Source organism: Macaca fascicularis, chromosome 4 (assembly GCF_037993035.2).
Source record: "Macaca fascicularis isolate 582-1 chromosome 4, T2T-MFA8v1.1".
NCBI classification, from domain to species: Eukaryota; Metazoa; Chordata; class Mammalia; order Primates; family Cercopithecidae; genus Macaca; species Macaca fascicularis.
The window spans coordinates 171,254,963-171,269,704 of NC_088378.1; the positions used below are offsets into that span (position 1 = coordinate 171,254,963).

The following is a 14,742-nucleotide window of genomic DNA, read 5'->3' on the forward strand; positions in this document are numbered from 1 at the left end:
TATGAAAATTTAATTTTCTTTTCTTTTCTTTTTTTTTTTTTTTTTTTTTGAGGTGGAGTCTCGCTCTGTTGCCCAGGCTGGAGTGCAGTGGCGCAATCTTGGCTCACTGCCACCTCTGCCTCCCAGGTTCAAGTGATTCTCCTCCCTCAGCCTCCTGAGTAGCTGGGAGTACAGGCACCCACCACGTCGCCAGGCCAATTTTTGTATTTTTAGTAGAGACGAGGTTTCACCATGTTGGTCAGGTTGGTCAAGATTTTCAAACTGACTTTTCAGGTCTCTGTCACATATTATTATGCTCAGAAATCTTTTTAAATGGATAAAAATAAATAGCCTACCTATAACATCGAAAATATTACTTTTATTACAACAGATTTAATTTCCTAATTTTTTTACTGCTGTTAGGGCCTTATCTAAGGCCTTAACTAAAGTTGAGACATGTTCATGGTTTGGGGTGCTTTTAGGCTTGTTCACCTTGTGTCACAACCTACTGAGTTATCACAAAATCCAGGACTTGCATAGACCCAGGGGCAAGGGACAGGGCTTTATAGTCACCCAAAGTAACCTTCGTATCTCAACGTCATTTCTGTCACTCAGTACAAAGAGCCTCGTGGCCTTTTTGTATGTGTATGTGAAGCTTATTAATTTGAATGAGTAAGCTTCACTGCCAGATAGCTTATACCTACTTAATGTTTTCAAATTTCTCTCTACCTTGTATTTTCAGTAGTAATAAAAATACCACCTCCTAAAATAGCCGAGTATTTATTGCAGCGATGTTATCACTACCTGTGTAAAACATCATGGTTTCTCCTAAGGAACAGGGAAAGGTTAAGTTTATTCAGTGTGCGTTTTATTATTTTGATTCACAAATTTTATTCGGATTCTGTATTCCAAACAATAAGAGAAACATGCTTCTCCATTTGGATTTTTTTTTGATGTGCGGATCCTGACTTCAGTGTTTTTCTCATACTTGAGTCAGGCATGAGGGATCCAGTGGTCTACGAAGCACCATACTTACCTCAAGGGATGTATAATTTTGTGGGACATACCCAAGTAAATAGCTTATTAGAATATCAGAGCCCATTACTTGCACCTGCACCCCGGGGAACCTCAGGAGCAAGATCTCCTAAAGGAAGGGATATCAGAGTGCTTTAAGTTGAGTGATTACGTCCGGTTTGAGGTTTGATGTTAAATAACTTGTTCAGGATTCAGCTCCCCAGTTACTCCCCCCGTTATACCAGTTTCTTAACCTTCTTCTCTCCTCTCCTCTCCTCGACAAAGTCTCACTCTGTTGCCCAGGCTGGAGTGCAGTGGCGTGGTCTCTGCTCACTACAGCCTCAACCTCCCAAGCTCGCGCGATCTTCCCACCTCAGCTTCCGGAGTAGCTGGGACCACAGGTGCATATGCCACCATGCCCAGCTATTTTAAAATGTTGTTTGTAAAGATGGAGCCCCACTGTGTTGCCCAGGCTGGTCTCGAACTCTTGGACTCAAGCAGTCCTCCCACCTCAGCCTCTGAAAGTTTTGGGATTACAGGCATGAGCCACCACACCCAGCCTCTGTGATCTTTTCTTGACAGAGAAATAATAATGCCTCCTTTACAACGTTATTCTGAGAATTAGACAAGTCCACGCCCAGGTAGGGGAAGTGCCTGGCCCACAGTGGACGTTTAGTAAAATTATTTTATAAGTGTTTTATTTCATTATGATCTATGTTCTCATTTCACCCTTACTTACCCCTTCCTAACAGTTTCCTAATATTTGCCTTTACCAAGAGTGAGTTAAAATCAGTAAGCTCTAAAAATCAGCCAGTTAGCCATGAGGCATTTCTATCCAAAGTGTCTTTATGAAGAGCATTCATCTTTCTATGGGTAATACGAAATTTGCGTTTAATGATGGTCCCTTTTTCTCTAAATTCAGGTTTTTGTTAGTCCTAACAAAGTTGGTCTTAAGGCTTGGACTGAAAAGATATTAAAAGATTAAGGATCGGAAGCTTTTTGTGGCCTCTGATGAGATAATAAAAATGTTATCTGTTTGTCCTTACTCAAGATAAATAAGTAAGCGAATGTTCGCAGAGCTTGAAGTGCAGATGATTGTGTTTGGTTATGGGCATCTGGAAACAGTGACTCTTACCGTACACCTATGTTTACGCTTATTGGTTTGGTGTTTTGTTTTTCCTTCATGCTTTTTAAATACATGTAACTGAGTCTTTTGCTAGAAATATCTTTTGGGCTAAGTTGGTATAAGGTAGTAAATGAAAGAATTGGACAAAATTCTGTGAGTCTGGACTAAACTGGGTCAAATTCTCTTTCCCCCATGCAGTTTCAATAGAATTCCATTGAATTAATTTTACTCATAATAAAATCAGTTGTATTTCAAGCCTGCTTCAAGACTCTCAGGTCCTTTTGATCCAAGCACAACAGCCTGTTGCTGTGCAGTCTGTTGAACTTGGCGGCGAGGTGTAGGGACCGGGATTTGTGTTTGAAGTTAGCCCACTTTACCCCTGCTCATCAATATTTCAGGACAGCTGGGATTCTCTAAAACTCAGCTTTTGCCAAAAAAAAAAAAAAAAAAGGTGGTTTGAGAGAATTGCACCAGTTCTAAATTATTATTCCTACAATACTATAAAATTGTACAAAGGCCCCATGACCATTAGGAATATTGGAATCTGGTGACTCATCTTTCAGTACTAAGTTGAAAGGAAAGGAAGTTGTGACCCGCAGGGTTCATTTCAGAGGATATTCACAGCGGGATGTCATTCTCCCAGCTGACAATTCAGAGGGCTCAAGGCCACGTGGAAGAGCCATCACCACATTTGACTTGAGGTGGCCCCATCTGGGTGTGAGGGTGGCAAGGAGACAGCAGAGGGGAGCAGGCCCTAGAGTTCAGCCTCCACACGCGGGCACTCAGGCTCATCAGGCCCAGTGGGAGCAGTGGCCCAAGGAAGTAGGCAGAAGGCTCGGCAGAGTCAGCTTGAGGAGCAGAGAGCTAGAAGCCCAGGCCGGGGCCCAGAGTCGCACAATACCAGAAACCCACAGCAGCGAGAATAAGCAGCAAGAGCCTGGGAGCCTGGCGGCAGGTCTGCACACTGGGCAAGGACCACTAGCAGCAGCAGAAACACAGCCCATTCTGACTCTGTCCTTCGCCCAGGACCTGAACCAGCAGCAAGGACACCTGGAGGAAGGCCCACGAAGGCAGGAGCCGGGCACCTGGAGGAAGGCCCGCGAAGGCAGGAGCCGGGCACCTGGAGGAAGGCCCGCGAAGGCAGGAGCCGGGCACCTGGAGGAAGGCCCGCGAAGGCAGGAGCCGGGCACCTGGAGGAAGGCCCGCGAAGGCAGGAGCCGGGCACCTGGAGGAAGGCCCGCGAAGGCAGGAGCCGGGCAGAGCTCGAGACCCTTTCATGAGGCCTGCCTTGGTTCCCTGAAACACAAGGCCATTTTCTTACTGTTGGTCAGCAAAGAGCTTTTTCTAACCGGCAAGCTGTCACGTGCCTTCTCTAGTTCCTTCATCTTGCAATCGTGTGACTCCCCACTTAAGACAGTGCTTGTGGATTTGATGCTTTTACAGCACAGATCGGTTTCTGTCCAACTGCAACAGTTTCAGAGAAAAACTCACTCCCCACAGACAATTCTTCAAACTCAAATTGTTTTCAGAATGAGATGTGAAGGAAAAGTAAACGGGAAATCTGGTTCTAGTTTTTAAAATTTAAGTTTGGTTCCTTGATATAATGGCTTTAGGTTTACACCTGGGGGAAAAAAAAAAGGTCTCGAGACATGACGCTGCATTGCAACCTCTGCACCATGTTAAATTTCTCCCTGGGCTTTGTGCTTGTAAATACAAGCTACAGTTACCGTTCAGTCTCTCTGATTAAATGGAACCATGACCTTGGTGTATAACAAAGCAAAACAAGATGGCAGGGTTCTTCTGAGTCTGACATCTCACGAAGCACTGGAACTCCTGCGATGGCGTGAATGAGCCCTGCAGCCTGGGGAGGTGACGGTGAGCCGTTGCATGTTGATGCTACCGGGACCTGGGCAGAGGATGGGCAGAGCAGTGCGGGAGCCAGCTCCCGGGCCTGGCACCCAGCAGCCCCGCTCTCATCGGGCAGGAAGAGAGGCTGGGAGGCAGGAGGGGAAGGAGAGGGTTTATAACTGACCAAAAGGCTCCTGGTGCTGTGGATCGGCGTAGAGGTGGAGGCCTTGCCATGCCTCTCTCTGAGGCCAGCAGAGGAAGCGCTCCCAGGAAGCTGTGGGGACACAGTTGCCACTGTATGAGCAGCCCATAATAACAGTAGTAGTTGCCAATTACTGAATACGTTCTGTGTGTCTCCTACCATCCTAGGGACTGTAATTTAACCCCTAAAAGAGTCTGTGTGGCACTACGTAGCATTATCGCCATTTTGCAGATGAGGAGACTAGGACCTGGAGAAGTGAATTGCCTGAAGTCACACATTTCCAAAGGATTAGAAATCATTATTTAGAAAACAAAACTTTTACTTATGTATATACTTATGTATACCAAACACAATTGCCGGCTGTGTACTTACGTATAAGCCAGGGGTGGGCTGTACGCAGAGGGAGTGTGTCGGATTCACTTGGCTCTTTTCAGTTTGGCGTCCGTTCCCCACTTGTAGTGAGGCGTGCTCGCTGTGGCTCCTGGCCTGAGAGCTGTTGGGTGGGACATGCCCTCAGAAGACGAAGCTCAGAATTGGACCACACTGTCCCTTTGGTGGCCTTCAACCAGCCGAGGCAGGACTTGGGAAAGGTGACTCTCTTCAGCAGTTTTGGTACCAGCCTGGCTGCGTCTGTTGTTCACTAAAATGTGTCTGATATGACAGTCACGGGGCCGACTTCCACTCAGCTCTGCGCTCGAAACACAGACACTTAGCCCAGTTACATCTGTGGCCTTCAATCAGTTAAAAAAGAAATTGAATTTGGTCAGTGTTCTTTTCATTTTACCACTACCAGCGAGAGGGACAGACTCGCATCCATGTTGAGCCATGCCTATGCAGCTGCTTATACGCTGTTCTTGGGAGGGGGTGGGAAACACAAGAGCGCTTTTGTGGTCGTTTCCTATCAGAGAACATTCCTTTTCACACAGACACATGCTCATGGATTAGATGAGGATTGTCTCTGCAGGGGTCACACGCATTGTTGCCTGCTGGAAAATCGCAGACTCTCAAAAACTTTCCTTCCACAGTCATTGTCTCTAGAAGCTTCTCAATTCACACAGGGTTCTACTCAATAGTAAAAGTTACCTTTATCTGTGGTGGCAGTTGGAGGCAGAGGGCCCAGGTAGAGTCCCAGGCTGTTAATTCACCTGATCTGTGACCTTGGGCCTTGGCAGATTCATCAGGATGCCGCAGGAGCACTTCCAGCTCCAGAAGCACCATCATCCCCCGGCCAGGAGGCCGTGTTAGCAGCACTGGGCTAGAGTGGTCGGAACTGGGCTGGGCTCAGAGGGGAGCATCGGGGGATGAAAGACCCTCCTCTGAAGTTTCCAGTAAGTGGAGCCTTGGACAGAAAGTCCTCCAGCATGACCCTGAGAGGGCTGCTGGAGGAAGGCTGTCCCGGTACCCAGAGGCGCACGGACGGTGGCGATCACGTCTGGTCTGATTTGCGGATGAGTACAGCTCATTTCTCTTGAGGCCCCCACTCGAGCGCCCCCTCCTCACTCCCACCCCAGCCAGGACTGGTCCAGGGAACAGCACGGGAGGCCATGCCCGCACCGCGAGATGATGGGCTAGGCCTGTGAAGGGCCAGGCACAGCAACAAGAAACCTGAACCAGGAGGGCGGCAGGGGTGTTGGGGTTGGAAAAACATTTTCAGGCATATTTCTGCTGTAAGAGAAAAAAGAAAAAAAAAAAAAAAAAACAAGAAAATGCAAGGGGCCAGGTTCTGACTGCAGAGCTGGTACAGTCCCGGCCCACACTGGCCAGGCCGCTGCTGCCGACGAGCTTTGAGGTCTGAGCTGCAAACGTCAGCAGGGCTTTTTCCTGGCCGGCAGGAAGGGAAAGTTCCCTCCAGTGACAGACAAAAGTAATGGATTTGGGGCAAGTCTCGGCCTTCAGAGGTTATAGTGAAAATTAATGGAGGGCCACGTTAACTAATGTTACTCTAATCCTGCAGTTTGGGACATCGGGCTAAATTTCTGTTTTACGGCACGTTTTACAAACTAACCTATTTCAGATCTTGGAACACTCCAGGCTGGAGTAAGTTCCAGGTCAGGAAGGCTGCCCCCTCCTCTTGAATTCCACAGTTCCTTGGCCACTCCTCAGCGCAGTGCCTGCCGTTCCACTCGTCTGCGGTCTCCACTGAACCTTTAACATCAGCTCATTTATCTTTCAGGTGTTATAATAATTGACTTCAATCAGTATTCCATTATCCTAAACAGGCAATTATCCACATTGTCACTTTTGCATTTGCTCTTTTGACCTAGGGGTCACAGAGGCCCTAGTGTAACAGAATCCAGCAAAATTATTCCCTTACCTGTCATATAAATAGTCATCCCGGCAAAATGAGACCCAAGGGGGCTTTTCGTGAGGTGTTGAGAAGGCCAGTCTAACTCGATCCTTTATTCAGCTCTTTAAGGAATGCAGTACTGTTTTGGCACTCTATCAAAATAAAACAAAGTTCCATTTTTCAGCTTCTTTTTTCAATGCATGCACCACTGAGCTTACAAATGCTTCTTTGTGGCCCTCTTTATTGAAATTTCCATTCAGCTCTTCCATCTGTTAGCTGTGTTTACCTCTATTTCTAGGGAAAGAATTCAGCATTTCACCTTTATTTGGGGTGTAAGGTCATAAAACTGTCTGGATTATTTCAGCTATATTTATACCAAACTTAATATTGCTTCTTTAACAGGTTTAAAGCTTTTAATTCCCTGGTTCGTTATTCATGGTGAGCCGTCTGCTGAGAACAGTTTGTGTTTTATAATGGAGAAGGTACTTTATACCCTCTTGCTATCCCTCCATCCCCCGAAGAAGAAAGTGTTCCACAAATGTGAATCTCATCCAAAGATCATCTAATTTAAACTCGAGTTCTGTTGCCTACACATGACTGCCGAATGCACAGAACTGCATTTCAGGAGCAGAGACTTGCTCAACATTCTCCTTTTTCCTAGAAATACTGATGTCATTACAGTCTCGGAAATCTCTCTTCAGAGTGACGGTGTAACACACACTGTTGAAGTGGAGTCTCCAGATGGAGCTGGTGTGTGTGTGTATTTTCTTAGTTTTTCAAAACAAAGTGACTTCAGCCTTCAGCAATAAATTTGGAAATATATCAAGAAGAAATATAGAAATAACATAAAAATACAAGTGGAATAGTTTTCTTTCTAGAATTGCCACATTTTAAAAAATATCACACATCCTCCGTAGCAACATGAACATGAAGGAAGCAGTGTGGAATAGTGGAACGAACATTACCTTTGAAGTGGACAGGATCTCCAGGCTGCACAGGAGCTGTGCTATGTCGGCGCAGCAGTGCGTCTCACCTCCACGTCTTCTGCCACCCAGCAGGAGCCGTGTAACCTGTTTCGCTGCTGGCGTGAGGATCAGGGATATGGAGCATGCCTATATGGTGCCTGGCACACGGTAGGCATTCATCAGTGAGGGGCTCTATTATTACTATGCCAAATTTTACAGGGTAAAATGTGCCTAGAATTAGTGTCTGAAGCCATTTGTTTTCACACTCATGATTATCTAACACCTCATCTGTCATCTGGGGCCTAGTGCCAGATCCCCACCTACAGATGTTCTTGTTGTTGCTTCCTTAGTTGATGAGGTTTGGGCCACATCCCGCCAGGACTTGGCAGATCTTGGGGGAGAAGAGTGTCGGTCTTCACCCATATATCTTTGCATTTCCTGTTTAATGGTCTTTCAGGGCAGGCAAGTTGAGTGCCCAGATAGAAAGGAGCAAAATCAGTGCTTTGAAAATTTACTTAGATGCAGGTTTCGATGGTGTAAATCTGAAACAGAGCCTAAGAGTCCACATATTTCACTCTCAAGTGATGCCCACAGACCTTCTTAATTTTTTTAGGGACAGGGTCTTGCTCTGTTGCCCAGGCTGGAGTGTGGTGGTGCAATCATAGCTCACTGCAGCCTCCAACTCCTGGGCTCAGAGTGACCCTCCTGAGTAGCTGGAACCACAGGTACATGCCACCATGCTCAGCTAATTTTTTTTTTTCTTTTTTTTTTTCTGTAGAGACAGTCTTGCTATGTTGCCCAGGCTGGTATCAAACTCCTGGCCTCAAGTGATCTCCATGCCTCGGCCAACTGAAGCACTGAGATTACAGATGTGAGCCACCACACCTGGCCCTACAGACCATTTTTTGAAAACCAAGGATTTAATATTCCACAAATTCTGTGTGGGACAGAAGTCTTTGTGATTTTGGCAATGCCTTAGATTTAACGAAATCTTAAATGAAAATTCTGTGTAGTTTTGCATGATTTGTTCAAAGAGAGGCAGCAACTGTCCTCTGACTTTCCAAACTCAGTGGAAAGAGAAATGGTCTTGATTCACTGCCCTCCCATGAATGGTTAAGAAAACTGTGTGTTCTTGATCCTGGTGTATAGTCTGCTCCAGATTCTGAACGGTCATGCCTTTCGTTGGAGGTTGATGCAGTCACTGAGTCTCCGAGTCCAGCTGGCTCACTCCTGGCTGCTCACGTCATTCCACAATGGTGGCAGTGCAGAGGCTGTGCCGACACAGCACAAGACGGGACAGGACACCCACTGTATTGCTCACACAGCACAGGAGGGGACAGGACACCCACTGTATTGCTCAGTAGGATGTTATCATAAAACCCCACATACCTCCCATCTCCCCTTTTTTTATTTCTCAAAAATAAACTTTTCTTTTTTCAAAATAAAGACAGAAAAGAATAAGTGTTCATTTTCGAGAATTTAGAGAACTTGAAGAAAAAATAACTATTATGTAAAGACAGCCATCTATTACTCATATTTTTGAAAAAATGTAGGATAATTTCTCTGTATTTCAAAGAACCGTGTTTTGAACTCCAAGCCACAGACGTTTCTAGAGGAAAAACAAAAAAACTTTCATTACATTTCACAGCAACATGGAAACTATCTGGCAAAACACTGCTTTTTTTTCTATCCCTGGATCCCTGGAGCAGGGCATCAGGCCAGCTGCAAATCGCTCTGTATACACAGGCTTCAAAGTAATGTGTTTTGACCCCTGCTAAACATGAGGTCAAGAAAGCTTCAAAGTATAGTGGGTTCAAGCACATCATGTCCAGTGTGAGTGCCATTCTTACAGACATCCTTGGTGTGTATACTTGTGGTAATTTTCTGGCAAGTGACAGTAAAGTGTTTTATCGTAAGAATCAACATATTAATATAGTTTTTCAACAGAGTAAAAGGAAAAGGCACCTTTCTCTAAGACACTCAAAGATGCCTTTGAGCTAGCAGCCACCCTGTAGAATTGGTGGTGGTTATGCAGTGTTTGTCTTTTAATATTTGCATAGTTTTGCTCTTCGAGTATCTCCAAATACTATGCAGATAGATAGGAAGATGTATGACTAAAGAGGATGAGTAGTGGGGTCTTACCAAGGTTGCCCATAAAACTCCCCACCTTCAGCCATGCGTGTGCTTGCTAGCGTAATTCTCTAGCTCTTCTCTAGAAGGCTTGGTATTTCTGAAGAACTTCATTTGTGGGTCCTTGATTTATTATTACTTTTCCTATCAATCATATTAGGTGGTACAGATTTTATTAAGTTGTTGTCTTTAACAGACTTGTCTTTCGGAATAAGCCAAAGACAGGAGGCCATCGGGCAGGCTCCACTTGGAAATTTCTCATCCCATTCAACTCCCCCTGGAATGGGCAGTCATTTGCCTGGCCCCAAAGACGTTCCTCGCTAGTCAGCCTGGCCTTGCCTCTGATGCACTAGCCACCTTCAGCTCTCTGAAACTCAGTTCCCTTTCCTCAATCTCCGGTCTTCTGATCCCTGAAATTGTATGCCACACTGATTCAGTCACAGTGGCAGGTGAAGATGACTGCAGTGATGACTGATGAAAGTTTGCTTCTTTATAACCACAGAGGAGAACTTTGGAAGCTACTCCTTCTTTAGCTCGGGTCAGGTCGTTTCCACCCCGACATGAGTTAACATGCCTTTCTGCGCATATGTTTTCAATGTGACTGTAGCCTGAAACATCTTTCCTGGATATTTGGTGAGACAGACAGAAGGACAAGTGTGTGCATTCATGTACAGGTTTGTCTGTGTGTCTGCACATTTACACACAGTCATCATTTGGGGATGCTGATGGGCCTTAATCCACCTTAATAACACAGTGAGAGATTGCCTCATGTTTTGCTTTATAAAATATGAAAACTATCTCCAGCTGTGAAGGAATGACCCTCATAATTCATCTGAGAGCCTGCCCCTCTTCCTTGTGGGATATGCTCCATATCTCATATCAACTCATTGCTCTGAGTGTCCTCCACAGATGCAGAATGATCCTATGATAGATACTGTGATTCCCGCAGCGGGGGAGGTTAGCCTGTGACATGTGAGTGATGAGACACAAGTGAGTTACGAAGACAGTACATCTCTCCACACCAGATAATATACTGTCCTTTATTCTGCAGCTATGTTTCTATGAACATTACAGCTAAGAAAAGAGATGAGGGAAGTAGAATTCTTATGGTTTTGATTCATTTATTTATAAGGCCTTTCCTCTGATGTATTCAGTGCTCTTTGGGAATTTTTTAAGGAGCAAAAATGGCCATCACTTTCTTCTTTCAAGATTTTCTCTAAGTTTTGTATGTCATTCTAATGTTGGCTTCAAATAGTTTGTCATTTCTGTGCTTTAAATTGAAGCTACTACTCAAAATACAGTTTAGTTCCTATTTTTCAAAAATGTACAGTGTATAGTGGTTTGAACTTTTGACCCAATAGTAAATGTTTGAAGTCTGAGATACTCATAAACTCTTAATGGATTTGATATTTCTTAAAAACAAGTCTACACCCTTTCATGTAAAACTCTCCTGGGTGCTTCCCAAGGAGACTGAAATCTTGATTAACTCTTTCCTTCTTGGAATAAGATATAACTACCTCCGTGGTGGATTCCTCCTCGCAAATCCAGTCAAGAGTGAAATGTTAGAATTCCTGTGTCAGATACTCCCAGTGGAGAACCCGGCCAGTCCATCCGACAGCCATCGATGCCGCTCGGCACAGGCCTGTTTCAGAGCCAGTGAAGCACTTCTCTGGCCCACTGTGAAGCTGTCACACCACATATGCTCAGATTTCCCTCTGATGTGCGCACCTGCCCAAGTGCAGCCCTCTTCCTCCATTAGCATCACTCTGCGGACTGTAGTCCCCAGGCATCCCCAGCCATTTTGTGAAACAATTTAGCACAAACGTGTATTTCATGTCTAACACTTTGACATTGCTGAGCACTAAGCATTCTAAGCAACAGTCAGAGCTTTTGTTAATGACCTTGTTAAGAGAAGAGAGTTGTATTTAAAGAATTATTACTTCAGTAGATGCTGTTACTTTCAAGGAATATCGTAACTATTGAAAAAGACCTTGGTTAACCCAAATAATGTAGATATTTCTCTCAAATAGTAGACTTCTCCTAAAGTTAAAAAAAAAAAAAGAGAGAGAGAGAGAGACCATCTGTGCATTTTCTAGCTGCCCTGAATGCGTATAAAATACAAAGGCCATGCTCTGTTTTTCCCCTTGAATTTCTGCTGCCTTTTTTCATCATCCAGTGAGTTAGTCTAAACCCTCCTTGCCAAGAGCCTCCCCTGTCCTTGCAGTTTGCTTTAACCCTGCCATTTGAGCCTAATGTTTGCAAATAGGGATTAGCAGGCTCTGTCCTTCACAAAGTAAGAATATGATTTTACAATATTGGTTCCAGCTAATGACAGTCAAAAGTTTTCCTGTGTAATCTTTTTAACTGCTATTTTGCTCTGAAACATCCATTTCAGCTTAAGCATGAGGAATATTAAACAGGAACACAGAGGTAGTATTTTCAATAAAACTCTCTTTCTAGAAACGAGTTGTTGCTGACAAGCCACCACCTACAGCTCAGTGGAGAGGAAGCAAAGAGACCCTGAGTCCATGCTTGTTTTTGTTTTTCACCTTTGGTGTCATCACCAGCCCTGACCAACTGTTCAGCCAGGCTTCCTCCGCAGTCACCAGCTGGTTTTCAAAGTTCCCATATGCCCGTCCCCACGGACGTACACTCCTCCGTGCTCTGCTCCGTCTAGATAAGCCAGTACCACGGCCCACGGATGTACGCTCCTGCGTGCTCTGCTCCGTTTAGATAAGCCAGTACCACGGCCCATGGATGTACGCTCCTCCATGCTCTGCTCTGTCTAGATAAGCCAGTACCATGGCAGATGATGTTACACCCCAAATTTCAGTGAATGACCTCTGCATCTCTGTTCAAGCATTATTTACTTTAATTGAAGAAATAAGTAGAATTTGTAAAATGTCTAACCATTGTTGGATGCAGTTCCGGTACCCAGTGAAATCCTTTATTGGCCCCTTTTGGATTTGAAACTTGCCTTTTCTCTTTCTGTGCAGATTCACATGAAGAGGTATGCCATGTTTTTCTCTGGGGGTTAAAAGAAAGGACTCAGGAAATTATGTGCATCAGAATTTCTCCACACATACTACAAACACTTTCCAATTATAAGGAACATATTTTTTCTTTTCTTTAGCATATTCCTTCCTTGTCCTACCCTCAGGGGTTAAAAAAGAGAGAGCTCATGCATTAGGTTTTGATTATGGTCTTCAATTCATTGTCTCCTTCTTCATTTTCCTTGTAACAGTGACTGAAAATAGCATGAGATTCTGGAGATTACAAAAGGGCATGTATACTTCGACACATTATTGTACTGTTTTCATAAATATCATTCTTCTAGTCCCTGTAAGCCCAGCCCTCGGTAACGCCACAGGTTTCCGCTCACGGGGCTGTTCTTTCTGTTGCCGTTGGAAATTGAACAAAAACCTCTTTGCCTGCTCTTCCTTTTCTTTCTGAGACTCTAAAGTTTCTCCTGAGACTGACTGCCTCCTAGTTATACGTTCATGTTTCACAGATAGCTCTTCTCTTTTTCTGTTTCTTGAATTTTTACAGTATTCATAGAGCTGAGCTTGAACATCATACTGTACCTATAGATGCTGATAATGTAAGATACTCTTCTGGCTAGACGTATCAGATATTGTCAAACTCCAGTTTTCAATTGGACCACTTCTTATTTCTACACTGTGTGACTTTGACCAATCAGTGAACATCTCTCATTCATTGTTTTCTCACAGGTTGCACAAAACTCAGAAATTTATCATGAGGAACAAATGACATCTGCATGAAGGTGTTTTGCAAAACAGACAGTGCTATGTAACTGTAGGATACATGCATCCAATTTACTCAGAGGAAATGGCATCATCAGTGCACACTATTGCAGCCACCATTGTATTGACTCACTACTATTTGCCTGGCACCGTTCCAGGCACTTTACACTCATTTTCTTGTTCATTTTGTTTAGGCCTGCAAAGGAGGCATTGTTATCATAATTTTACAGAAGAGGTGACTTGCCAGCATCACAGTCATTAAGTAGCAGAGCTGGGATTCAAACCAGAGTGTGTCTGAGGCCCAGGCCTTCCTCACCGTTTCTTTCGGCATCCTAAGTTAGGATGAAGAGAGTTAGGAGGCAGAGAAGACAAAGAAACCCAGCACAGCCATCCTCAGTGGGATGCATTTGGACTGAATATGATTTGTTTGACTGTCTGGTAGCTGACACGCTCCAGATCAATCCCACTTTCAGACTTAGATGGCTTCCCTCCAAAAGAATATTGATATTTTAACACCAGGGAGGGGCTATTTTAGCATATAAGAAAGAAGTGACTATGCCTCATAAACATTTCACTTATTTAATTTATTTAATTTAGTCTGTTTATATATCCTATGAAAACATGAATAGCTCATCATTTTACATATATCAGAAATATCTGGGATTGCCTGAAAATGGAAATTAAAATAACACTTTTCATAAACTCACAGGCAGAGCTCCATGCTACAGTGGCAAATGCTTCTTCAATTATTACCTTGGCAGTTTTCTTTCTTATTGGATCATCATTTTAAAATACCTTTTCAGAACAGTTGACTGGATGCTTTTGGTATGCAGACTCCTGATTAAGTGATCTTCTATCCTCATTAAGAAGACCCTTATGGATGTTCCTGGCTAATCCTCTGCCATCTCACTTTCACTTTCCTGGTATAAATTTTTGGTTTACTACTCAATGGTTGGCTCTCAAAACAGGAAAGCAAGTTTGACTTCATAAAACCAACAGCTAACACTTGCACAGTGGTTTACCACTTACAAAGCAAGTACTGTTCACTCTCATTGTCACGCTCCCCACACCGTGGGGTCATGGCAAGGACTCCACATCACCAAGGAGGAAACGGGCATCCCGGAGGCGCTCTGGAGCAGCCGCGTTGACGGTGTCTGCCGCTTCACCCTGTGTGTGCTCCACGGTCAGGTTCTCCACTGCCAGAACCGGATTCCATAGTTCCTTGTGTCCCACACAGCTTTTAGTACAGTGCCTTAACACATGGTCTTCAGTAAACACATGCAAAATTGAAGCATCAGTGAGTGAAAGATCACTGGAAATCGTGGCCTTCTCTCTGAAAATCCAAATTTCCTAACCTAGGGTCTAAAGCTGTCTGTGAATCTCCTCAAGTCATAGGTAAAAAACTGTCCACATGTCAGCTCACATGT

General features: G+C 44.3%; 1 protein-coding gene across 4 annotated transcripts in view; it reads left to right on the plus strand.

Moving 5' to 3' along the window:
• GMDS (GDP-mannose 4,6-dehydratase) overlaps nucleotides 1–14,742 on the plus strand; it is a 632,819-nt gene that overhangs the window by 457,581 nt on the left and 160,496 nt on the right. Inside the window, exon 8 of one of the 4 annotated variants that reach the window (XM_074038942.1) lies at nucleotides 8,200–8,867. The exons of the other annotated variants lie outside the window; for them this stretch is intronic. Within the exon in view, the coding sequence (XP_073895043.1) occupies nucleotides 8,200–8,274 (75 nt within the window). The 3' untranslated portion in view covers nucleotides 8,275–8,867. Of the gene's footprint in view, nucleotides 1–8,199; nucleotides 8,868–14,742 lie in introns of those variants that run through there. 4 annotated transcript variants of the gene reach the window in all.